Source organism: Anomaloglossus baeobatrachus, chromosome 1 (genome assembly GCF_048569485.1).
Source record: "Anomaloglossus baeobatrachus isolate aAnoBae1 chromosome 1, aAnoBae1.hap1, whole genome shotgun sequence".
In the NCBI taxonomy this organism is placed as follows: Eukaryota; Metazoa; Chordata; class Amphibia; order Anura; family Aromobatidae; genus Anomaloglossus; species Anomaloglossus baeobatrachus.
This window is the reverse complement of record NC_134353.1, coordinates 133,072,171-133,097,546: the sequence shown is the minus strand read 5'-3', so window position 1 is coordinate 133,097,546 and position 25,376 is coordinate 133,072,171. Positions and strand designations below refer to the sequence as shown.

The 25,376-nt window shown below is 46.6% G+C and overlaps 1 protein-coding gene and 1 long non-coding RNA gene across 2 annotated transcripts in view; both read left to right on the top strand.

Annotated features, from left to right (window-relative positions):
* Positions 1-1,084: 1,084 nt before the first annotated feature.
* On the top strand, positions 1,085-14,522 carry LOC142307864 (uncharacterized). Its single transcript, XR_012753983.1, has 3 exons — positions 1,085-1,149; positions 5,749-5,860; positions 14,448-14,522. It is a non-coding gene; the product is annotated as an uncharacterized LOC142307864 (long non-coding RNA).
* A 10,181-nt stretch (positions 14,523-24,703) lies between these two features.
* Positions 24,704-25,376, top strand: part of LOC142290964 (cyclic nucleotide-binding domain-containing protein 2-like) — a 233,993-nt gene continuing 233,320 nt past the window's right edge. The window contains exons 1-2 of the mRNA XM_075335154.1: positions 24,704-24,715; positions 24,781-24,869. Of these exons, the coding sequence (XP_075191269.1) occupies positions 24,704-24,715; positions 24,781-24,869 (101 nt within the window). The remainder of the gene's footprint in view (positions 24,716-24,780; positions 24,870-25,376) is intronic.

Below are 25,376 nucleotides of genomic sequence, written 5' to 3'. Positions count from 1 at the left end.
TGGTGACGATGTTCGCGTGTCATAACAATGTCATGTGGGCCATGGGAACGCAACTTCAGACATTGCTGGAACTGTGGCTGCACCGAAGGTGAGTATAGGCTTATTTATTTTTATGGAGGCGAACAAGGGGAATGAGTAGGGATTGTCAAAGTAGTGGACAACCCCTTTAACTGGATATTTTTACCTGACAAAACATTGAGAAAAACCTACAGAGGTGTCCTTCCTGGACTCGTTTCTAAAGCTAGGTCCACATCTGTGTCTTTCTAACAGATAAAAAAAGAAAGAAAATAATTGCAGTGTCAGATGCATCACATGATGGACATCAATTGCACCCAATGGACCAGTTTGGCAGACAGGATTTGAGTTAACATCGTAAATGATTATAAATCTTGAACCTAACCGAGAGACACATCACTTACCTTACGAGGTGTTTTGAATTAAATGTAGAACTAACTCACAAACATAGTGTATGTCAGAACATGTTACATGATCATAAATTCAGAATACATAAGTGCGTCAAATAGCGGGACACGTAGGAGGATACACACTATATACTATAAAAAAAGGGGTAAAATAAACTATTACGTGTGACTGGCGATACATATGAGATGTCTGTTGTACTGGTGGTCCCCAGAACCTTCACGGCAAAGCGATTGTCCTGTTAAGATAAGTTATCACCTCTCCACCGGATAGGGGACATCTTGCTGTTTCGTGGCTGTTCCACCTCTGGGACCTGCACCGATTGGCAGATTGAGAACTTTTATTCCTTTTATGATTCGGTGCAGCATACACAGCTATTGAGCTCTGGTTCTATAGAGCAAAGCTTCTTACAGGAAATATCATTTAATTTGTAAGCAATGTCACCCTGGCTACACATACCACAAGATCATTCAGGTAGGCAAACACTTCATACAGTCTGCTGTGTTAGTAACTCGTTGCCACAGGACAGTGAATACGCTGCAGAATGAGCACTGCACTCCTCGCTGATGAGAAGGTAACAAATAATCTATTAGAAACATTTTTCAGAATTTTGCCCATCAGATAATGAATATTTCATACCTGTGATTCCTTGCAGGGAGAATGTGGAAGGTTTTACCGTGTGGCCACCAATATAAAGCACGTGTGTGGGATGCTGCTCAACATGAAAAGGTACCATCACCTGGAGAATGTAGTATTGTCTGCAGTATATAAAGGCACCAAAACTATGAAAAGCAGCTGAATAGCCTTCTGCAGGGTTTGGATTATTAAACAATCATTTAAATAAACTTTCACATTATACAAAGTTATAATTCTTTATGCACAATGCATATATATGTATACTGTATATATATATAAAATAATAATAATAATTTTATTCATTTATATAGCGCTATTAATTCCACAGCGCTTTACATACAATTGCAACACTGCCCCATCTGTATGTCTTTGTAGTGTGGGAGGAAACTGGAGAGCCCGGAGGAAACCCACGCAAACACGGGGAGAACATACAAACTCCTTGCAGATGGTGTCCTTGGTGGGATTTGAACCCAGGACCCCAGCGCTGCAGTGCTAACCACTGAGCCGTGTGTGTGTACACACACACACACACACACACACACACACACACACACACACACACACACACACACACACACACACACACACACACACACACACACACACACGCACGCACGCACGCACGCACACACACACACACACACACACACACACACACACACACACTTGAAAGAGTATTCATACCCCGTGAACCTTTTCACATTTTTTTCATGCTCCACCTACAAACTTAAATATATATTGCTATATAAATGAATACAATTATTATTATTAATTATTATTATTTTATGTGATATACCAATTCACTAAGCAGCAGGTATTTTTAAGGTGTAAAAGAAGTGATACATGGCTTTCTAAAAATTTCAAAAATATAAATCTGAAAGTAGTGATGTGAAGTTCTATTCAGCCCCCGTAAATCAATACTTTGTAGGATCACCTTTTGCTGCAATTACTGCTGCACGTCTTTTGGGGGCTATGTCTGTACCAGCTTTGCACATTTAGGCTATGTGTCCACGGTAGAATGTACCTGCGGATTTTTCTGCCTGAAAATCCACGACTTTCGCGGCAAATCCGCACCCGCGGATTTGCCGCGGATTTGCCGCGGATTTACCGCGGATTTTGATGCGGATTTTTTTTTTTTTTTTTCCCCCCCATTCAAAATCAAAAATCCGCACCAAATCTGCACCAAACAATTGACATGCTGCAGATTTTTCCGGATCAAAATCCGCGGCAAATCCGCAGCGGAAAAATCCGCAGCATGGACACAGCATTTCCAAAATGCCATTGAAATGGCTTGGAAGTGCCGCTGCTGCAGATTTTCGGGAAATCCGAGGCAAAATCCGCGCAAAATCCGCAGCGTGGGCACATAGCCTTAGAGGCTGAAATATTTTTCCTTTCGCCTTTGCAGACTAGCTCTAGCTCAGTGAGATTGGATGGAGGTGTCTGTGAACAACAATTTTCAAGTCTTTCCACAGATTCTCTATGTGATTTAGGTCTGGACTCTGGGTCATTCACAAACATGAATATGCTTTGATTTAAACCATTCCAGTGTAGCTCTAAGTGGTACTTTGCACGCTGCGACATCGCTAGCCGATGCTTGCGATGCCGAGCGCGATAGTCCCCGCCCCCCTCGCACATGCGATATCTTGTCCCGCTCCCGACGCACATTATCGCTACGGCAGCTTCACACGCACTTACCTACACTGCGACGTCGCTCTGGCCGGCGACTGGCCTCCTTCCTAAGGGGACGGATTGTGTGGCGTCATAGCGACGTCACACGGCAGGCGGCCAATAGAAGCGGAGGGGCGGAGATGAGCGGGATGTAATCATCCCGCCCACCTCCTTCCGCATAGCCGGTGGACGCAGGTAAGGAGAAGTTCCTCGCTCCTGCGGCTTCATACACAGCGATATGTGCTGCCGCAGGAACGAGGAACAACATCGTACCGACATTATGGAAATGACTGACGCTACACAGACCGCCGATTTACGACGCTTTTGCGATCGTTTATCGGCGCATCTAGGCTTTACACGGTGCGACATTGTTACTGGCGCCGGATGTGCGTCACTTTTGATTTGACCCCGATGATATCCCAGTAGCGATGTCACAACATGCAAAGTACCCCTAACAGTATGCTTAGGGTACTTATCTTGCTGGAAGGTAAACCTACACCCCAGTCTTAAGTATTTTGCAGCCTCTAACATATTTTCCTTAAGGATTGCCCTGTTTTCATATTCATTTGCCATCCATCTTCTCATCAACTCTGACCAGATTTCCTGTCCTTGCTGAAGAATAGAAGCCCCATAGTATGATGTTACCACCACCATGTTTGACAGTGGGGTGCTGTTTTCAGGGTGATGTACAGTATTATTTTTCTGCCACTCATAGTATTTTTCATTTAGGCCAAAAAGTTCTACGATGGTCTTATCTGTGCAGAGTACTTTCTTCCATATGCCATGTAGGGAACACAGCTAGCATGTGGAAGAAGGTGCTCTGTTCAGATGAAACCAAAGTAGATATTTTTGGGCTAAATCTTGTAAACCAATACTAATGAAGGTGTAAGATGTGCTAAATTTATTAAGAGGTATGGTATGCTCCAGTTTAATAGATGTTCTCCAAGATGATTTTGGAGTACATTTCTGTCATAATTTAAGCATACATTATGAAGAAATTGTCAAATGTGCTGAGCCATGACCTATCCCTGCTAATTTCTCCTCACTTTTCAAAAAGGAGATGGTGTAAAAATGCTGAAAGTAAAACATTTTTAAGTAACTACAAGGTGCACAAAACGTTTGTGACATTTCAAGCAGTTTTACACCAGAATTCTGGCATAAACGATTTGATGATTTCGAGCCTAAAGCCTTTAACAAAAAAAACAAACAACTGAAAATATACACATATAAAATGGACAGCTGAAAAAACAATTCAGAGCAAAGACATACAGTACAGACCAAAAGTTTGGACACACCTTCTCATTCAAAGAGTTTTCTTTATTTTCATGACTCTGAAAATTGTAGATTCACATTGAAGGCATCAAAACTATGAATTAACACATGTGGGATGAAATCCGTAACAAAAAAGTGTGAAACAACTGAAAATATGTCTTATATTTTAGGTTCTTCAAAGTAGCCACCTTTTGCTGTGATTACTGCTTTGCACACTCTTGGCATTCTCTTGATTAGCTTCAAGAGGTAGTCACCGGAAATTGTTTTCACTTCACAGGTGTGCCCTGTCAGGTTTAATAAGTGGGATTTCTTGCCTTAAAAATGGGGTTGGGACCATCAGTTGTGTTTTGCAGAAGTCTGGTGGATACACAGCTGATAGTCCTACTGAATAGACTGTCAGAATTTGTATTATGGTAAGAAAAAAGCAGCTAAGTAAAGAAAACGAGTGGCCATCATTACTTTAAGAAATGAAGGTCAGTCAGACCGATAAATTGGGAAAACTTTGAAAGTGTCCCCAAGTGCAGTGCAAAAACCATCAAACGCTACAAAGAAACTGGCTCACACATGGACCACCCCAGAAAAGGAAGACCAAGAGTCACTTCTGCTGCGGAGGATAAGTTTATCCGAGTCACCAGCCTCAGAAATCGCAGGTTAACAGCAGCTCAGATTAGAGACCAGGTCAATGCCACACAGAGTTCTAGCAGCAGACACATCTCTAGAACAACTGTTAAGAGGAGACTTTGTGCAGCAGGCCTTCATGGTAAAATAGCTGCTAGGAAACCACTGCTAAGGACAGGCAACAAGCAGAAGAGACTTGTTTGGGCTAAAGAACACAAGGAATGGACATTAGACCAGTGGAAATCTGTGCTTTGGTCTGATGAGTCCAAATTTGAGATATTTGGATCCAAGCACCATATCTTTGTGCAACGCAGAATAGGTGAACAGATGGACTCTACATGCCTGGTTCCCACCGTGAAGCATGGAGGAGGAGGAGTGATGGTGTGGGGGTGCTTTGCTGGTGGAGCTGTTGGGGATTTACTCAAAATTGAAGCATACTGAACCAGCATGGCTACCACAGCATCTTGCAGCGGCATGCTATTCCATCTGGTTTGCGTTTAGTTGGACCATCATTTAATTTTCAACAGGACAATGACCCCAAACACACCTCCAGGCTGTGTAAGGGCTATCTGACTAAGAAGGAGAGTGATGGGGTGCTACGCCAGTTGACCTGGCCTCCACAGTCACCAGACCTGAACCCAATGGAGATGGTTTGGGGTGAGCTGGACCGCAGAGTGAAGGCAAAAGGGCCAACAAGTGCTAAGCATCTCTGGGAATGTCTTCAAGACTGTTGGAAGACCATTTCCGGTGACTACCTCTTGAAGCTCATCAAGAGAATGCCAAGAGTGTGAAAGCAGTAGTAAAAAAAATGAAGAACCTAGAATATAAGACATATTTTCAGTTGTTTGACACTTTTTTGTTAAGTATTTCATTCCACATGTGTTAATTCATAGTTTTGATGCCTTCAATGTGAATCTACAATTTTCAGAGTCATGAAAATAAAGAAAACTCTTTGAATAAGGTGTGTCCAAACTTTTGGTCTGTACTGTATACCATGCAGAAACTCCTTCTAGCCGTTAATTTGCAGACAGGTTGGAAATAGGTGACTGTCATCTGGTGGTTGTATTAAAAAATCAAGGTCAATGATCTGTGCTTTGCATTGATTATGTTATTTTTACTATTTTTTTTTTACAGATATATTGGACGAAACAGTGTAGTGGAATGGGCACTTTTTCATCTTCACATGCAGATACAGAGCAGAAGAGATTTGCTCTTCAATATTAGCAGCTTCTCAAAAAATAACATGGTAAATAAATTCATGCTAATGTAATGCTTTGATGTTAGAGTATGCAGACGGTTTTGTCCCAGACGTGTCCCGCCCCAGAAGCGGTCGAACCGCTCGGATCCGGACGTCACTACTCGTGGCTCGAGGGTCTCCGGACCCGGAGGCTCGGTGTAACGCTGAAACGTGATGTGGGGTTATTTACAGGTGAGTTAGGTAGTTTGTGGTGCCACTCGTGGTGTGCGGTAATAAGGAGTACCGCCGCTGCTGCTGGGAGTACCCAGGGTTGATGGAGTGGGGCAGCCAGATGATGTTACCCTCCATGGGTAGGGGAAGGCCCCGGGACTCTGAATGGTGGATCGGGGTGCAGGGAAGCGCAGGCTCGCTGGTTGCAGGGGTTAATCAGGTACTCACTCAGAAGGAAAGCAGATGCTGACACCGTAGTAAACCAAGTCTCTTGGTGCCGCTGCCCTCTTGGGGAGCTCGTCCGGGTCCCGTCCCCTGCAGCACTGCCTGGTGGTCCATGGCCTACCTCCGGGCACAGTATTTTTAGAGTGTCTAGGTGGCCCATCAGCTTGGAGCTTTCCGGGTCCCGCTCCCTACTAAGAGTAGCAGAGGAGCTTGCTCTTAGGACCTCACGCTTGGGATTTCAGTGGGCTGCTTTGCTTAGAAAGCCCTATCCCCCTCGTTGCGCTAGTGCCCCCGATCTCTGAGCTTTGTGGGAACAGTCCATATAGGCCCTGTCCTCCGCAGGTTATTTGCCGGGTTGCTTGAAGCTTCTCCCCGACCTAGGGTCCATGTACCCCAACGTAGCTTCGGTCTCAGCCCGGCTATTGAACTGTGGCTGCTGGCTGTCCTCCAAGACTACCCAAGCACCCATTCCCAATCTCCCGCGACCGGGTCTCCAACTCCTCCGGGTCCAGACCACCGTCTGCGACCTAGTCTGCTTCTCCCCTGGGAGCTCCAACTCCCAGCTTCCTCCGAGCTCCTCACAGCTCGAGCACTACCACTCAACACTTTGCTCCCCTGGAGCCGACTGACTTGTTACCTCCCAGCTCCCTGCCTGACCCCTAGGTAGGCGGCCCTATTCCAGCTTAGCAGCCCACTGGTGTGCCTGCCAGGGTGTGGTGCAAGGTGTCACTAGGATTTGTAGATGCTGGTGGAGGCAGTACTGCAAGATGGGGACCCAGAACCATGGGGGTTGAGTCCTGCACTGGGAGATAAAGAGCGTGCAGTACCCTGTGACGACCTGATTAGTCCAGGGGCGTCACAGTTTCATTTAAAGAGAATCTGTCACCAGGTTTTTGCTACCTCATCTGAGTGCTGTATAGTATAGGAAATGAGACTCTGATTCCAACTATGTAGCACTTAGTTTACTGGGTGCAGTAATTGTGACACAATTAAAATTCTTATCAGTAGAATGAAGAAGAGCTGAGAGAGCTAACCCTGCCCACACCACCACTCTCTACTTGCAAAGTCTATTTATAGTGAGCTGCTTATCACAGGAGGGGTGTGGTCGAGATAAGCTCACCTGCCAACTAGTCACAGCACTGATAATTAACTAGTGATAAAGCCTTGATTAGAAGTAAACAACAAACAGTGTGAGAAGAGACACATCAAGAAAATCTGTGTTTAACTGCTCCCTCATGCTATCCTCAGATTGGATAGCAAAAACTTGCTGACAGATTCCTTTCAGAGAGGCAGTCCACTACAAAGCATAGTGGCGACATCGATTTAAAGCAGGGAGAGAAGGCTTTTTCTCAATACCTTTTTTTTCCAATTCAGCCTGTGAGCGGCGCTATCGCTGTCCACTCGTCCCTCCTCACGTGACCCGGGCTGCTGTGGCCTCTGATGTCTGGTAATGTCACGTCAACGTCCGGAATTGAAAGTTGACCCGGCATCACCGAGGCGGGACCCAGTCTCCCTGAGTGACTGGGCTGTGGGCAAGGTTTCCTCACGTCCTGAATCCAGCACTGACTCTTCATGGCTACTCATGGTGTCTTTTATTGTCTGCAGAGCTGTTGTCACATTGACAGCATGGCTGCCATTCAGTTACCTCAACAGCTCTCACCAGCTTGTGCTGTCAACTTGGTCAAAGCCCTGAAGGTAAATAATTGGCTATATTGCTCTATATGTAATGTGTTGCCCACCTGTAGCGGTTGCCTCAGGGACGTCACTTCACCTTCTGGGACGCGACAGGGGCTCCACTTGATTACCGCTAGCAACAGGTATATCAGATTTATTTACATGGGAGTCGTGACGCCACTCACGGTTTGCGGTCAGGGTTATGGGTGACCGCCACTGCAGGTTTAACGAGCGTCTGGAGTTGATGGAATCTGCAGTGTGATGGTAGTGCCTCCCGTGAGTGAGGCTGGCCCCAGGGGCTCGGGTGTGTAGAACAACAGGTTGCAGAATACCTCAGTCTCAGTCAAAGATGTCTTTCAACTTGTTTACTCACGTTCAGGTGTTTTTGTGAGGTAACCCGGGTGATGCTGAGATAAACCAGGTGGAACCAGGAACTCCTTCAGGCTGGCCTAAGGGTAACCGTTAACTTGCCTTCCTAGCACTTCTTGTTTCGGATAACTTCTGACTTGAAGTACCGTGGGATTCATCCAGGGAAGTCGCTACTGCCTTTTCTACCTTTTTGGCCCGTTTGCTGGCAGAGTGGACCAAGGAAGATGGCTCCGGGCTCGATCCTCCTTATGGGCCCCCTCATTGCTGCTGATGCTCGGACTTTAGTTGGTTGGTGTGAGACTTGTGGTTCCCCCCACCGACAAGTTTAGCAGACCAAATAAATGGACATCTACTCTAGGGACCTGTTCCCCGTTCGTGCCTAGTTACCAGGATCTCCGTACATGACCAGCTGACTTCCTCAGCGTATTTCTGTCCAACTCCTTTTAACCGTTCTCCCCCACTAACAGCTACTACACGTGCAGGGTCTGACTAGCGTGTCCGCGCGCCTGCTCGCTCCTTCTCTCTTGCGCTTTCTGCTTCAGACTGGCTCTACTCCTACTTCTTTTCTGACAGCCACTGCCACTCTAGCTTCCAACCCCTCCCCTACACTCCTAGCTGAGATGTGGAGAAACGCCCCCTCTTGGGTCTGCCCAAGTGTCCCCTCTAAGGTGTGGGAGACCTGGTTGCTTTGTATCTGTGCGTACACACCCTATTTCAGTCTTTAGAATTACCTGGAAGTGTGACGCCCTGGACTAGCCAGGTAGTCACAGATAGTGCCCCGCACATCACCAGTCCCACACAAGGTAACATCAGCAAAACCACATAAACCCTAGTCACCTCCCGCAGAGCTTGATGAACACACCAGGGGGCAGAGCCAGGCAGTTGTCCACGCCCACCGAGGTGTTTTGAGGGCCTGAGGCAGGAAACAGAGACAGTTTTCAGTTTGTAGTAGATTAGTGACAGGAGTGAAGGAGAGTGGAAGCAGGCCTGTGTCCAGGTCTGCAGCAGTCTGACAGGTGCCAAGGTCGGAGCCCTGGTACCTTGGCTAGGAGGCATACGGTGGCCTAGCCTGCAGGAGCCGGGAAGATGGCTCGGTGGAACCATGGTGGACCGGGACAGGGTAGTGGCCCGCCGGTACTGACCCAGGGAACCGACTGGAAACCGGAGCACACAGGGGGGTACTCAGACCCTGAAACGAGGTCCAGAATCCACTGGACTGAGTTAATTCACTATAGGTCCTTTCCCACCCAAGTCCCGACTGAAGACAACAGCCCACCGAGGGGGATAGAAAGCCACCGCACAGGCAGAGAGATCCCACGGGCCAGCGTCTGCGGGCAAACGGGCTCCTCCGACATACAAACAGCCAGGGAGCGGACTCCCATCGCTGAAGCACAGGCAGTCTACACGTACACTACACGGTGCAAGAGAATGGCAAAGACTACCGAACCGGGTGGGGGACCAGACACAGCCGGCTGCGGGCACCAACCACCATCAACTTTGTTTACCAGAGACTTGTTTGTGTCAATAACAGTGAGTACAACAGTGCCATCCGACCCCACACCGCCCTGTACCACCCAGCTCTCCCCAATGGGTCCCGGGGCCATCATCCCTGCCCACGGAGGGGTTAACATCTTGCTGCATAACCATCTCTCCCGGGTGCCCTGTAACCGCAGCGGTGGTGTCTGCACCTTCACCACATCCCGTGGGTGGCGTCACAAACTCAAACACGGCTCCGGCCATACACCTACCTACCACCCTCCTACGTAGCGCCAGCATCCTTTCAGGGCGTAGTGACCCCGGGTCTGGGGGCGCTCGAGCCACCCTCCAACGAGCCCGGATCCGAGCGGCTTGGCTGCAGCCGAACACGGGGCGGTACAGAAGTACTGACCCAGCATGGGTGCAGTACCCAGTGCTGCCTGACCAGGTCAGGGACGCCACAGTAACATTATCACTGCAGAGAATAACAGACACCGGGAACAGTGACACGTGCTCAGCACTAGACCCTGAGAGAGTGAATTAAGAACAGTTTACAGGGGTTTTGTAACAGTGAAAAACTCCTTTTAAAGTATTATATATCACTTCAGTGCTGGATTCACAACTACACTGCTCAATACTGCTCAGAGAGAGACAAATAAGAAAGCCGCGGAGACACCAGCACGTGTTTCTCAACGCTGCCAGGAAACGAGCCAGGTCTTTCACCGGGAAGGAACAACCACGGGAAGGGCAGTCTCCAGTCAAGGAGACCACCTATACCAAACATGGTATCCATCCACAGACAGCCGTTTTGGGGTATTTGCCCCTCATCAGTGTGGAGTAGGAATCTGGCTAGTGGGGGAAATGCCTAGTAAAAGGCTACTTAAGCAAGCATTGTTGACCTTAGGGAGATCAACATATCCACTGCGGAGACACCATCACGTGTTTCTCAACGCAGTGATTCTAGAGCAACGCCCCCTGGGAAGTATGCAAATAAGAAAGCCGCGGAGACACCATCACGTGTTTCTCAACACTGCCAGGAAACTAGCCAGGTCTTTCACCGGGAAGGATTATTTACATACTTCCCAGGGGGCGTTGCTCTAGAATCACTGCGTTGAGAAACACGTGATGGTGTCTCCACAGTGGATATGTTGATCTCCCTAAGGTCAACAATGCTTGCTTAAGTAGTCTTTTACTAGGCATTGCCCCCACTAGCCAGATTTCTACTCCACACTGATGAGGGGCAAATACCCTGAAACGGCTGTCTGTGGATGGATACCATGTTTGGTATAGGTGGTCTCCTTGACTGGAGACTGCCCTTCCCGTGGTTGTTCCTTCCCGGTGAAATACCTGCCTAGTTTCCTGGCAGCGTTGAGAAACACGTGATGGTGTCTCTGCGGCTTTCTGGGAAGTATGCAAATAAGAAAGCCGCGGAGACACCATCACGTGTTTCTCAACGCTGCCAGGAAACTAGCCAGGTCTTTCACCGGGAAGGAACAACCACGGGAAGGGCAGTCTCCAGTCAAGGAGACCACCTATACCAAACATGGTATCCATCCACAGACAGCCGTTTCAGGGTATTTGCCCCTCATCAGTGTGGAGTAGAAATCTGGCTAGTGGGGGCAATGCCTAGTAAAAGACTACTTAAGCAAGCATTGTTGACCTTAGGGAGATCAACATATCCACTGTGGAGACACCATCATGTGTTTCTCAACGCAGTGATTCTAGAGCAACGCCCCCTGGGAAGTATGTAAATAATCCTTCCCGGTGAAAGACCTGGCTAGTTTCCTGGCAGTGTTGAGAAACACGTGATGGTGTCTCCGCGGCTTTTTTATTTGCATACTTCCCAGGGGGCGTTGCTCTAGAATCACTGCATTGAGAAACACGTGATGGTGTCTCCGCAGTGGATATGTTGATCTCCCTAAGGTCAACAATGCTTGCTTTCAGAGAGAGACAGCGCTGCACTACCTCATCTTCTTTGTCTGCATTGTACTGAAGTCACCATAGAAGCTAAAGGTAGAACTTGCAAAGGGGAAAAGTAGGGCAGCATGGTGGCTCAGTGGTTAGCACTGTTTCTTGGGCCCTGGCTTCCAAGGACAACATTTACAAGAAGATTGTATGTACTCTCTGTCTTTCTGTAGGTTTCCCTTTGGTACTCTGGTTTCCTACCAGTCTAAAGACATACTAACGCTGTGCTCACATAAGCGTATAACATGGACAAGGGCTGGCCGATGTTTTATTGGCTAGCCCTCGGAGTAATGTTGCCAATTCGGCATGAGAAAAAAAAATCAGCATGCTGTGATTGGCAGCATAAATCAGATGGCGTGCACCCATTCAAGTTTATTGTTGCATGGAAATCATCCACGGACTCCTAGAATGGAGAGGATGGAGAACTTTTGTTCTACGTCTCCTTACAGTGTATCCCATTTGTCTCATCTGAGAATTGAATCACACTAAGCTGACACTTGGATCAAGCTCTGGCAGAGTTTGATCGAGTGTCATTAGCTTAATCTGCCCAATTCTCTCATATGAGAGAATCTACGGCCATGTAAGCACAGCTTTATTTGGAATTTAGATTGTGAACCCCAATTGAGACTGATGAAAACAAAAGTTCCCAATCTGCTGTACTGCCATTTAACAAGGTAGTAAATAAGATATAAGTATACATATATTTTATAGCCACAGTCCTTGCTGTAGAAAGATATGCCTCATCTCTTTGGGTGCTATTGAACATAGAGTTTACCCTTGAAGAACATCCCAATGATTTTAGCAATAGGCCAACAACAGGGGTGAATTGAGCAGTGGCCATTTTGGTGCCTCTTGAGGACCTGGAAAAGATTCAAGGTTAAACCTTAACTGTAAGTGATTGCATGCATCTGCTCAACCCATTAATTATATGTCAGCATCTCAAATGACTATGTCACTAACCACAGCTATTGAGCCAGTGGGATCCCACCTAGGAGCAATTCTAGCCTTTGTGCTGTCCAGGAAAGAATTTAACTGTGACAAACTGACAGGTACAGTACTTTGTTTGTCATTTGTTCCTTAATTTCTCTGGATCTCAGCATGATGTCTAGCTTTTGAGGATCTTTTGGTCTACCTCACTTTGTCAGGCACGTCCTATTTACGGTAAGTGATTTCTTGATTTAGAACAGGTGTGGCAGTATTCAGACTAGTGGCTAGTTAAATTGAACTCAGCTTCTTAGAAATGTGATAAACCAGTTAATTTATGTTTTAAGGCGGGGGACAATCACTTTTTCACAAAGGCCCTGTAGGTTTGGATTTCTTTTTCCCTTAATAATAAAAACATTCATTTATAAACTGCATTTTGTATTTACTTGTGTTATCTTTGTCTAATATTTAAATTTGGTGATCTGAAACATTTAAGTATGACAAACAAGCAAAAGAATAAGAAATCGGGAAGGGGGCAAACATTTTTTCACACCACTGTATATGTGATGTTCAGAGGATGCCGGGATAAAATGCTGCCCATTTTGTGGTTAGGAAGGTCTGCAGCTCATAAAAAATAGTGTTAGGCTGGTTTTAGACGTTCGTGTTTCAGGTACGTGTGACATCCGTTTTTAACACGGATACCACACGTACCCATGTTATTCTATGCTGTACTCACACGGTCGTGTTTTCACACGGACCGTGTGACCCCTCATGCACACACGGAGACATGTCAGTTTTTTCTCCGGCAGCACGGGTGTCACACGGAGCGCCACTGATGTGATCCGTGTGATATCAGTGTGACACGAACCGTAGAAAACACGGGTATTTTAAATAAAAAGATTTTCTATATTCACCTGTATCCAGTGCTGTTTTCTTCGGCTCTGCTGTCTGTCTGTTGTCTATTCACTCCATTGAGGAGCTGGAAGCCCAGCGCTGGGGACTTCAGTGCCGGGGACCGCATCGTTGGGGACTGGTGAGTATCCAGGTGTGTGTGTGTGTGTGTGTGTGTGTGTGTGTGTGTGTGTGTGTGTGTGTGTCGATGGACCTGGAAGCCGGAGCACTGCGGAGACAGCGTCAAGGACAGCTTCCCGGAGAACATCATTGCCATTGCCGGTGACAGGTGACTATTCTGCAAGCAAGCAGTGTGTGTGCAGTGATGTCCAGGAGGTCATCAGAGTTCCCAGCTGATGTCCGATGACCTCCTGGACATCACTGCACACACACTGCTTGCTGAATACTCACCTGTACCCAGCGCTGTCCCCGAGATGCTCCGGCTTCCAGCTCCTCACTGCAGTGAATATTCTATGAGTATAATGAGCGGCGGTCAAAAGTGGGAGGCAGCAGAGTTGAAGAAAACAACGCTTGATACAGGTGAATATAGAAAATCTTTTTATTTAAAAGACCCGTGTTTTCTCCGGTACGTGTCACACGTATGCAAACACAGATGTCACATGTGTTACATATGCATGACACACGTATGACACACGTATGACCATAACCATGCGTGTGGCTTGTACCTGATCAAACACGGACGTCTGAAACCAGCCTTATGCTGATATTTTAATCAAGTGAGGCTAATAAGTTCTTATCTGTCCTGTTTTGTGCCACTTCTGAAAGATATATATGTGATTGGAATATACTGTATAATTTGTGTGCTGTATAAGTTCTAAGCAATGTGACAATTATACACTAAAGCTATATATGATATTAATTTTCTTTTTCATTATGTTAGAAAAAGGATTTTGAAAAATTGAAGAGTTTGTTATCTGTGTGTCCAAAGAAAAGGAGTCATGACATTCTCCAACAGGTAGAATAAAAGGCTTCTGTTTGTTCTTATATTGATTAACTCTTGTAAGTGCTGCTGCTGTGGTTTAATTACTCCTAACATGTCATTCATAGCAGAGGCTATCTGGATAAATGGCTCTTATCACCTGAACTGCATTCCTGCACACACATTACACCTGTCTGAATAAACAGTGCAATCATTTAGCTACTCACGCCCGTTTCATTGGTATGAAAACTGATACTGTGACTTATTACTGAGCACACAGCTATGTACAGGAACAGGGATCATCCAATCATTTACATTAGTGTTTATGTTGTTTTGTTTCCATCCGGTTCCCTGGTGCTATTTTTGTGGACATAAGGTACCATGTCAGGCAACCGGAACCCCTTGTGTTGTGAATGTCAGTTATGCTTTTGCTGCTGTAAGGCTCCCTCTTGTGGCCAGGAATGGTTTGGTCAGAGACCAGGTGTGTTGAGCAATGGGCGTTTCCATTGCTAACTCTCTGCTTATTTAAACCCTGGTCTGATAGCAGGCTATGCTGGATGTCAGTTGTTCTTTGTATACCAGCCTGCTTCATCCTGCTCCAGACCACATCTACCCCAGATAAGTGCTTGGCTCTTTGTTTGTTGTTTTGTTGTTTTTGCTCTTATCTGAGTTTGTCATTTGCTGTGGTTGTTTTCAGTTTATTTGCATGCAGGGATCTTCCCTCTCAGTTGCTTAGCTGGGAAGCTCCCTGCAGCTATGTTTGGAGTATTGCTCCTATTAGTCCATGTGTTTGTTGCTTCTTGAATTTGTAATGGTTCCTGCTTTCTGTTCATTGGTATGACAAGAGCGCCTGGTATAGGACGGAGTTCAGATCTAGCGATCTGAGGGCTTTTTGTACTATCAGGTTTTTGGATTTTTGCAGGGTTTTTCTCTGGCCACCATCAGTCCCTTTCCTATTCTGTCCTGTTTAGTCAGTAGGGCCTCACCTTTTGCTAATCTTATCATCTGTCTGTGTATTGTGTTTTCCTATATCACCGCAGTCTTTGAATGTGGGGGGATTGCTATTCTTTATCTATTTTCTGAGGCAGAGAGTTATTCATCTTTCCTTCCTTTAAGATAGCTAGTTCTCCGGCTGGGTTCGCGGTGCACAGGATGTTAGTTTACCCCTCGGCTACTTCTAGTGTTGATGGTTAGTAAGGGGATGGCGGCCAGATTAGTTGCTAATGCTCTTGTCACCTTTTACCCATGATTTATGGTGGTCTTCCATGGTTCCGGATCATAACACCCTTGCCTATGGAGTTAGAATGAGTGTCTACGGCCCCCAATAATATTGAGTCTAGGTGGACACATGGAAATATTATTTGCTCCCTTTTTAGAGTCATGTACATATGAAACATTACGCCTCTTTAACTATTGGTGCCTCACCAGTCATTTCCATTTCTGAAACAACTAAGTTACCTGGAATTGTAATATATCAAAATAAAATGTTATTTCCATCCTATAAAATAATCAGATCATTATCACTTCCTTAATCATCAGGGACTGATACCTGGGACCTCCATTAATCCTGAAAATGTAAGAACCACAGCTCTGATTTAGAACTGTGGCCCATATTGTTTTAGACCCCAAAATTAATTCTAACAGGCCATATAAACCTCTAAAATAATTCAATCAGTCACAAAAATAAATAAGACTGTTAAACATGAGCCTCCAGTCCTCATTATACTCCTTTCTTCCTGAAACTCTTTTTCTAAAAGTGATGTGCACCAATGTGCCAGGATCAAGTATAGCAGATGATGTCTGGCAGATGACATCTAGCCTAGATGATCTAGGGGTTTTGTGTTCACTGCTCAAAGGGCCCAATCCTGGTTTGGGAGCCCACTAGAGGATTTGCTGTCTCCCTGGTGCATCAATCCAAGCCTAGTCTCCAATGTGCACTTGGCTTTTTGTGATTTGATAACTTGGTCAGATCAAATGTACAGAAAGTAATGTTTTCCCCTTGCAGCAATTTCAGATTTTTGTTTTTGTATAAGTTGATTATATATGTTATATATATTATATAAGCTGATTATATATATAATTGTGTATATTGTAGGTATGATGTTGTGCTAAGTTGCAAAGATCAGGCAGACAGAGTGTCTGAAACAACATGGAGTGCTAGGGAAATGTGCTACACTACGGTGCTAAACTGTGGGAAGGGGAAGTAGATCCAAATTCAGACGCAAAAGTAACCTAGTGATCTGAGGGAGCGTAAGTAAAGACATCTGCTGAGGGCGCAGTCACTGGTTAAATCAACATTATCCGTCCACAAAGAGACAAGACAGCCTGAGAACTTAAGAAAGGGTAACATGCTAGAGAGTGGGCCTTAATTAATAAAACAATACCCAGTCTTTGGCAGCTTACTTTGGAGCATGTCACTGAGCAGATTTTGAGTGGTCTGTAGTTTCTGTGGGTTCACAGAGGTGGGCCTGCAAGTGTACTTTGTGGGGAGCCAATGAAGAGGTATTAGGCTGACGGTTTAATCATCTGAATGATTAACCATGATATGTTTGCTAGGGTTTTTAAAAGCTCCACCCAGTGAAGGAATTAATGAGGGGTTTTGGTGTTGTGCACTAAGATTCCTGTCCCTATGGCATGGTAAATATGTACGTTGAGATCTGGTTACCGTGGCTGTGGTCTGGTAGTTGTCTTGCACAATATTAGACTTACTGGAGTAAACAGTTGAAGTAGGGGCATAATGGAAGCCCATAAGGCTCAGGGTAAGATTTGGGACCACTGTCCCATTGTTAGTTTGAGTAAATATGTGGGCCTGAAGCATAGTCTGAATTTCCAGTACTGAGATTGTCTGCTGGACAGATTGTTTGAATGGAAGATACAGAACATGTGACAATCAGGTCAACGTCAGAGAGGCAATGCCCTTATAGGCAGGGTCTGTAAGAGAGATTATTGCCAGATACACAATGCAGAATGAGATTGTGTTGTGATACTGTGTGAAGTTGCACAGTAATGGTTGTGGTTCCTTTGAGGTAAAACAAGACCTGAGGAAGAAGATGATTCTTTGTTTTTATAATTTTGGGCATGTTGTAAGGTGGCTGGGGGTGTTAGCTGTGGGTGAGGTACTCGCCATGCTACAGAAAAATGGCAGTCCTGGCTAGGTATGTGTTTCTGTGGTGGCTGTTACCTAGGCTATATGTGGTGTCCCTGAGGCTCAGGTCGCCACAGGGTACTGCACCCCACTTAGGGTGCGGTGCTGATCATGGATCAAAATGGAGGTCGGTACCGGTTTCACCATCCACAAACACATATGTGACGCCCTGGGCAAGCCAGGGGTCACAGGTCATCACACCACCACACCCTACACCCCAGTTAGGAACACCCAAGCTACCAAAATCCTTGTTGCCTTCCTCCAGGGGCTGATGTTCACACCAGGGGGTGGGCCAGGCGGTTGGCTCTGCCCACCGAGGAGTACACAGCCCTGGAGGCGGGAAGAACCAGGCAGTCGAGTGAGGGAAGTGAAGGAGTAAACAGTAGTACAGAAAAGGAAGTGAAAGTAGAAGGAAGTAGTAGTGGAGCTAAAGAGAAAAGCTGAAGTGACAGAAAAAGTGAGAGTAGTAAAGCCTGAAGTTGGTCCGGCTGTGTGCCCCGGACAGTGACAGAAAGGTCAGCAGACGGCGGTGATATTCTGCAGGGGGGCTGCTCGGAGGTTGCTGGAAGGACCGTGGACGGGTAGTGGCCCGGCGGTCTGGAGCAGTATACGAAGAACAGTCAGCACCAGGGCAGGGGCCTTTCGGATCCCGGCAAGGCTAGGAGTCGCCATAATTTGCCAAATCCGTCAGTGAAGGGGACGTCTGTCTCCAAATAACCAAGTCCCGATTGAAGGCAACAGTCCGACGATTACGAAGAGACACCGCCACCGCCAGGGCACCAGTTTCTCAGGGCCAGCGCCTGCGGGCAAAGTAGGGCCCCTCCGGCCCATATACAAGCCGGGGAGCGGGTTACCGGTGGGAACCGATCGCAACCATTATCAACTTAGGTGCAGGACAGAGGGACCGTCACCGTCACCTACTGGGGAAAGCAAGTGCAGCCGTCCGTGGGAACCGTCTTTCCAGCCGTGTGTTTTACCGAAAACTGTGTCAACGTCTCAGGCTGAGTGAGTACCACAGTGCCGCAAGGCACAGCGCTGCCCCCGCGTCCCTGCACCCCACGAAGCCCTGCATCACCCACCTCATCACTGGGCCCGGGAGCACCACAACCCTTACCCACGGAGGGGCAACACAACAACTGGCTGCTCCATACCATCCTTCCCGGGATCCCCATACAGAGCAGCGGTGGTGTCAACAAATCACCACAACCGTGGGTGGCGTCACGGACAATAACCAATCCCCACACCCAAAATCCCCTTTCACTCACGGGCGAGGAGCGCTGCTAGAGTCCCCGGGATCCGGCCCATCGCTCGAGCCACCGAGCAGCAGCAGGCCGCAGCAGCCGCGGCAGCTGGACCCGAGCAGCAGTGGGAGAGCGCGGCGTCCCCTCCTCCGCCCACGACACATACACACATGGGTTGCCCCTTCCCCATTGAGGACTGGGCTGGGGTCGGGTATAAAAGGGGTTTCCAACAGTGTGGCAGTTACATAGTTACATAGTTACATAGTTACTAAGGTTGAAAAAAGCCCTAGGTCCATTTAGTTCAACCTTCCTCCACCAGTTCTACATTTGGTCACTAAAGCCCGCTTTACACGCTTCAATATATCTCACAATCCGTCGGTGGGGTCAAGTTGTAAGTGACGCACATCCGGCATCGTTTGTGAGGTATCTGCGTGTGACACCTACGTGCGATCAGGATTGAACGCAAAACCGTTGATCGCAAACACATCGTATCTTTGTCTAGAATTGAATGTTTTGTTGCACGAACCTAGCCAATTGAAACGTGTGACATCCCTCATACGATTTTGATGTCTGAGGCTATTTGCGCAGGTGTGCGCTCTGCACCGCAGCTTAAAAAAGGTCTGCTTCAGAGCGCAGCTGAAAAGCTGCGTTCTGAAGCGCCTCACAATATCTGTCATTCACTAATCTCTGTCAGTCGGTCACTCTCTCTGTCCCTCTCTCTCTGTCCATGTGAGTCTATCCCTCTTACCCCCCTCACCGATCCCCGATCTCCGGCGCGGCGCTGCACGGCATTCACACTGCTCCGGCGGCTTGTACTATTTTGAAAAAGCCGGCCGCTCATTAAACAATCTCGTATTCCCTGCTTTCCCCGCCCACCGGCGCCTATGATTGGTTGCAGTGAGACACGCCCCCACGCTGAGTGACAGGTGTCTCACTGCACCCAATCACAGCAGCCGGTGGGCGTGTCTATACTGTGCAGTGAAATAAATAATTAAATAATTTAAAAAAACGGCGTGCGGTCCCCCCCAATTTTAAAACCAGCCAGATAAAGCCATACGGCTGAAGGCTGGTATTCTCAGGATGGGGAGCTCCACGTTATGGGGAGCCCCCCAGCCTAACAATATCAGCCAGCAGCCGCCCAGAATTGCCGCATACATTATATGCGACAGTTCTGGGACTGTACCCGGCTCTTCCCAATTTGCCCTGGTGCGTTGGCAAATCGGGGTAATAAGGAGTTATTGGCAGCCCATAGCTGCCACTAAATCCTAGATTAATCATGTCAAGCGTCTCCCCGAGATACCTTCCATGATTAATCTGTAAGTGACAGTAAATAAACACACACACCCGAAAAAATCCTTTATTAGAAATAAAAAACACAAACATATACCCTCGTTCACCACTTTAATAAGCTCGAAAAAGCCCTCCATGTCCGGCGTAATCCAGGATGCTCCAGCGTCGCTTCCAGCTCTGCTGCATGGAGGTGACCAGAGCTGCAGAAGACACATCCTCTCCTGTCACCTACACGCAGCAACTGAAGACAGCCGCGCGATCAGCTGAGCTGTCACTGAGGTTACCCGCGGCCACCGCTGTATACAGTGACAGCGGGTAACCTCAGTGACAGCTCAGCTGATCGCGCGGCTGTCTTCAGTTGCTGCGTGGATGGGACAGGAGCGGATGTGTCTTCTGCAGCTCCAGTCACCTCCATGCAGCAGAGCTGGAAGCGACACTGGAGCATCCTGGATTACGCCGGACATGGAGGGCTTTTTCGAGCTTATTAAAGTGGTGAACGAGGGTATATGTTTGTGTTTTTTATTTCTAATAAAGGATTTTTTCGGGTGTGTGTGTTTATTTACTGTCACTTACAGATTAATCATGGAAGGTATCTTGGGGAGATGCCTGACATGATTAATCTAGGATTTAGTGGCAGCTATGGGCTGCCAATAACTCCTTATTACCCCGATTTGCCAATGCACCAGGGCAAATCGGGAAGAGCCGGGTACAGTCCCAGAACTGTCGCATCTAATGTATGCGGCAATTCTAGGCGGCTGCTGGCTATTGTTAGGCTGGGGGGCTCCCCATAACGTGGAGCTCCCCATCCTGAGAATACCAGCCTTCAGCCGTATGGCTTTATCTGGCTGGTTTTAAAATTGGGGGGGACCGCACGCCGTTTTTTTTAATTATTTAATTATTTATTTCACTGCACAGTATAGACATGCCCACCGGCTGCTGTGATTGGGTGCAGTGAGACACCTGTCACTCAGCGTGGGGGGCGTGTCTCACTGCAACCAATCATAGGCGCCGGTGGGCGGGGAAAGCAGGAAATATGAGATTGTTTAATGAGCGGCCGGCTTTTTCAAAATAGTACAAGCCACCGGAGCAGTGTGAATGCCGTGCAGCGCCGGGGATCGGGGATCGGTGAGTATATGAGAGAGGGCTGCTAACTTCAGTCACTCAGGGGATTAGCGGTCACCGGTGAGTCATTCACAGGTGACCGCTAATCAGAACGCGGCACAGACAGAGCCGCAGCATGACAATGAAGTCGGGTGAAATTAACCCGAGTTCATTCTGATCGTGCGGCTCTTTCTGTGTCTGCTGTCATCTGCCATTCAGCTCTGCTACATGGCTGTCTGTGTCTGCTGTTAGCGGCCATGTAGCAGAGCTGAATGGCAGATGACATAGTAAAAATGCATCCCTACACATTACACACGCTTGGCAAGTCAATAAATAAAAAAAAAAAAAAGGGTGCCCAATGCATACGTCACAGAACACATGATCTAAAGGATCGCACACAAAATTGATCAATTTAACATAGACTACTAACGCACGTGTGACAGCAAATGAACGACCTACGTGCAATCTCATAAGATCCCGTATGCAACCTGGGCGTGTCACATCGCAAATGTGATTGTACAACTAATTGCAACGTGTAAAGCAGGCTTAAGTCATTTATAACCAACAATGTTGTGTGTACTGAGGAAATCATCCAGCCTTTTTTTAAAAGCTGTTATAGTATCAGCCATTACTACCTCTTGTGGTAGGGCATTCCACAGTCTGACTGCTCTAACTGTAAAGAACCCTTTCCTATTTAGCTGCCGGAATCGCTTTTCTTCCACTCGCAGTGAGTGCCCCCTGGTCCTTAGTATTGTCTTTGGAAGTAATAAGTCATGTGCCAGTCCTTTATATTGACCACACATGTATTTATACATATAAATGAGATCTCCTCTGAGACGTCTTTTTTCTAAGCTAAACATATCTAACTTTTTCAACATGTCATCATATGGGAGGCCTTCCATTCCTTGTAGTAGTCTAGTCGCCCGCCTTTGAACTGACTCTAACTTCTGAATGTCCTTTTTAAAATGTGGAGCCAAAACTGGATCCCGTATTCCAGATGTGGCCTTACAAGTGATTTATAGAGGGGGAACAATACGTTGGGATCACGGGATCTAATCTCTTTTTTTATACACCCTAGAATCTTGTTTGCTTTTGCAGCTGCTGCTTGACATTGAGTGCTGCTACTCAGCTTATTTGTAATGAGAATACCCAAGTCCTTCTCCTGTTCTGTAGTCCAGAGCTTACTTCCATTTAATGTATATGCAGCTATAGGATTACTCCGTCCTGGTGTATTACTTTACATTTATCAACATTAAATCTCAGTTACAGGATGCCATTACAACAGGGGCCCCAATCCACTAGCTTGGGACCTGGGTAGAGGGAGGAGCAGCCACGAGGGGGAGTTAGGAGTCACACACGCAGTTTCCAAAAATCAGAGAGTTCTCCAGCAGGAGTTACTGTGAGCAGACGTCTTTCTCGGTAGCTCCTGTGGGACATAGGAGTTTAACGGTCGCTGAGGAGGATACCGTGTCAGTTCCCTCAGGTGCAGGGAACCCTAGGGTGGTGTAATTCGTGGTGTAATTCCACGTTACATAACGAGATTCTGCCAGACGGAGAGGTTCCATGCTTCTTCGACCACCCACGTTTCCAAAGCCAGGTGGCATATAGGACTAGATCACGGTCGGACTCAAGGGGATCCCCGCTACTGGCATAGGGAACAGTACTCTACCTAGTACAGAAGGGATTCTAAGTGCTTCAATTCACAGGGACCCGCACTACAAAGCACAGTGAGGAAAGGCCCACAGAGTACCGTACCAGTTCTGGCCTCCCGCAGATTCGGGATCAACCTGAGCCAATAACGGCAGTGACCAGTGTGACTGGGCTGGCAGCTGAAGTTGTGAGTAAACTACACCCTGATCCCACAGAGACTCTGTTGGCTCATCCTTACTGGCACAGCCGCATAGCGCTTAGGCATCAACGGCCATTACAACCCTCATCATCCACCTGGGGCCCACTCCGGCTGTGGGGAGCAATACATACCGGCTGCCTTAACACCTGCGCTGGAGAGGAATCCTGCAGTGGCAGCTATTCCCTGGCCACATACCACAGGTGGCATAACGACAAACTTTTCCTAATACCCTGCGTCCCCCACCATTTACTGTATGTCTCGGGGCAACGAAACTGGGCAAGGCCACCTCGTGACAACACCTGACCCAACCCCAAACGGCCCAGTGACGAGTAGTTTAACCGCCTGCCCTGTGCGGCGCTACATATACGCCTCCATAGACTGCCTGGTGCCATTGTAGACAGCAGGCTAGGACCAGTTGGTTCACAACAAATCAAGAGAGACTAAAGGCCAAAAATATATCTTTTTCTAAACTTGATGAAACCTATGTACATCAGATGGTGTGATTCTTTATGTACAGTTCACTTGCTTTAAGCAGGCATGGTCACTTCTTGGTTGCATACAACATTTCACTTCTCATGCACTTCACAGTCTTGCATCCCATAACAGTCTACTCAACAATCCTCTGAGACCTCATTTTCTCCTGTGAGACCTGCATAGGTAGAGGTGTAACTCTACGGCAACTCACACAGTTCCCAATTAACATGTGAGACCTTCCTTAGAGAGGTCACGTCAGTATGACTCCTCACTGCTACTGACAATGTCGATTCCTGGAGGGTCACAGACTATTGACTGTAATGCACTCTCAGCTTCTTGTTGGGGAACTCATGTCCTAATATGGTGACCATAACTTACTTCCAGTATTCACAATTGATATTCATTTTACTGTGGTTAACTATTCAATAGCGTCATGCTGATACAAGTTTACAAGTTCTTCTCCATATCTTCCCCCCTTTAGATGGTCTCCTAGTTCATCCAGGTCTTTCTCTTTTCTTTTAATTGGCCTCCCTGTTCTGGCTTTTGGTCTGTTGGACTTCCTGGTTTATCAAGTGCTGCGGTCTGTTACGTTTCTCATCACAGTTACACACACACACACACACACAAACACACACAGACACACACACACACACACACAGACATACACCTGTAACATACCGGTCTGCTAACTGTCAGGCCTTAGGCCTTCCGCCAGTGAACTCTGGGTCCTAACTGCCTTTTCCAAGAGAACAGCTCCCTTGTTTGCCAATATAACTCTTCCCAGTCTGGGTCAGTCACAACTATTAACCCTACTTGTGCCCAACTGCCCAACTAAATTATTTTAATTTACCTGCATTAAAGGACATCACATTTTCTTCAAGGGTGTGTGGGCAGCACTTCCACTTCCTTACAATATAAAGAAACTGTTCCTCTTACAAATATTAAGTCTGAAAAGCATCTTCAGCCACTTTGAAAGTAGCAAAAAAGCTTCATGTACCTCTGTATTTGCAGTTGTGTTCAGTAAAGTTGAAGTGTTTGAATTACATATGCATATGATGTTGTACAACTTTGGGTATCAGCCTTGGTAACACGGTGGTATTGCCGTAATGTTACTGATATGAATGCTTATGTATAAAAAAATGTCTCCATGATTGTCAAACCAATCAATTTAAACAAAAGCATTTTTTCTTAAAGATACAGTTTTGTCTAAAGAAGAATAGAGCATTTCAGAGTCTCCGAGACAAGACACAATTGGAACTTTGTCAGCATCTTATCTACCAAGAGTAAGTGTTCATATCGCTCAGGCCAGAAAGCAGAACAAAAAATATGAAATCCACTGTTATATTCTGTGTCTAGTAAATTTTAGTTGCTTTTTTTTAATTATTTTTTCTATGCTTTATGTGTTGGTAGCCTAAATTTTGCTTAACATTTGTGGGACCTTTTAATGCCTATATACAATGCCTTGAAATAGTATTTATACCCATGAACTTGTCAACATTTCTTCGCATTACAAACACTAGCTGAAATTTATTTTATTGCGATCTTTTGTGATATATCAACACGAACTAGCAAGTATTTGTGAACTGTATCTCTTGTCCTCCCCCCATTCACCTTTTGTCTCCCCCCCATTCACCTTTTGTGCCCCCCCTATTTCCTCATAGACTATAAGCTTATGAGCAGGGCCCTCACTCCTCCTGGTATCTTAACTTTGTTACTTTGTATTGTCTCATATTGTCTGTACAAGTCCCCTCTCAATTGTAAAGCGCTGCGGAATATGTTGGCGCTATAGA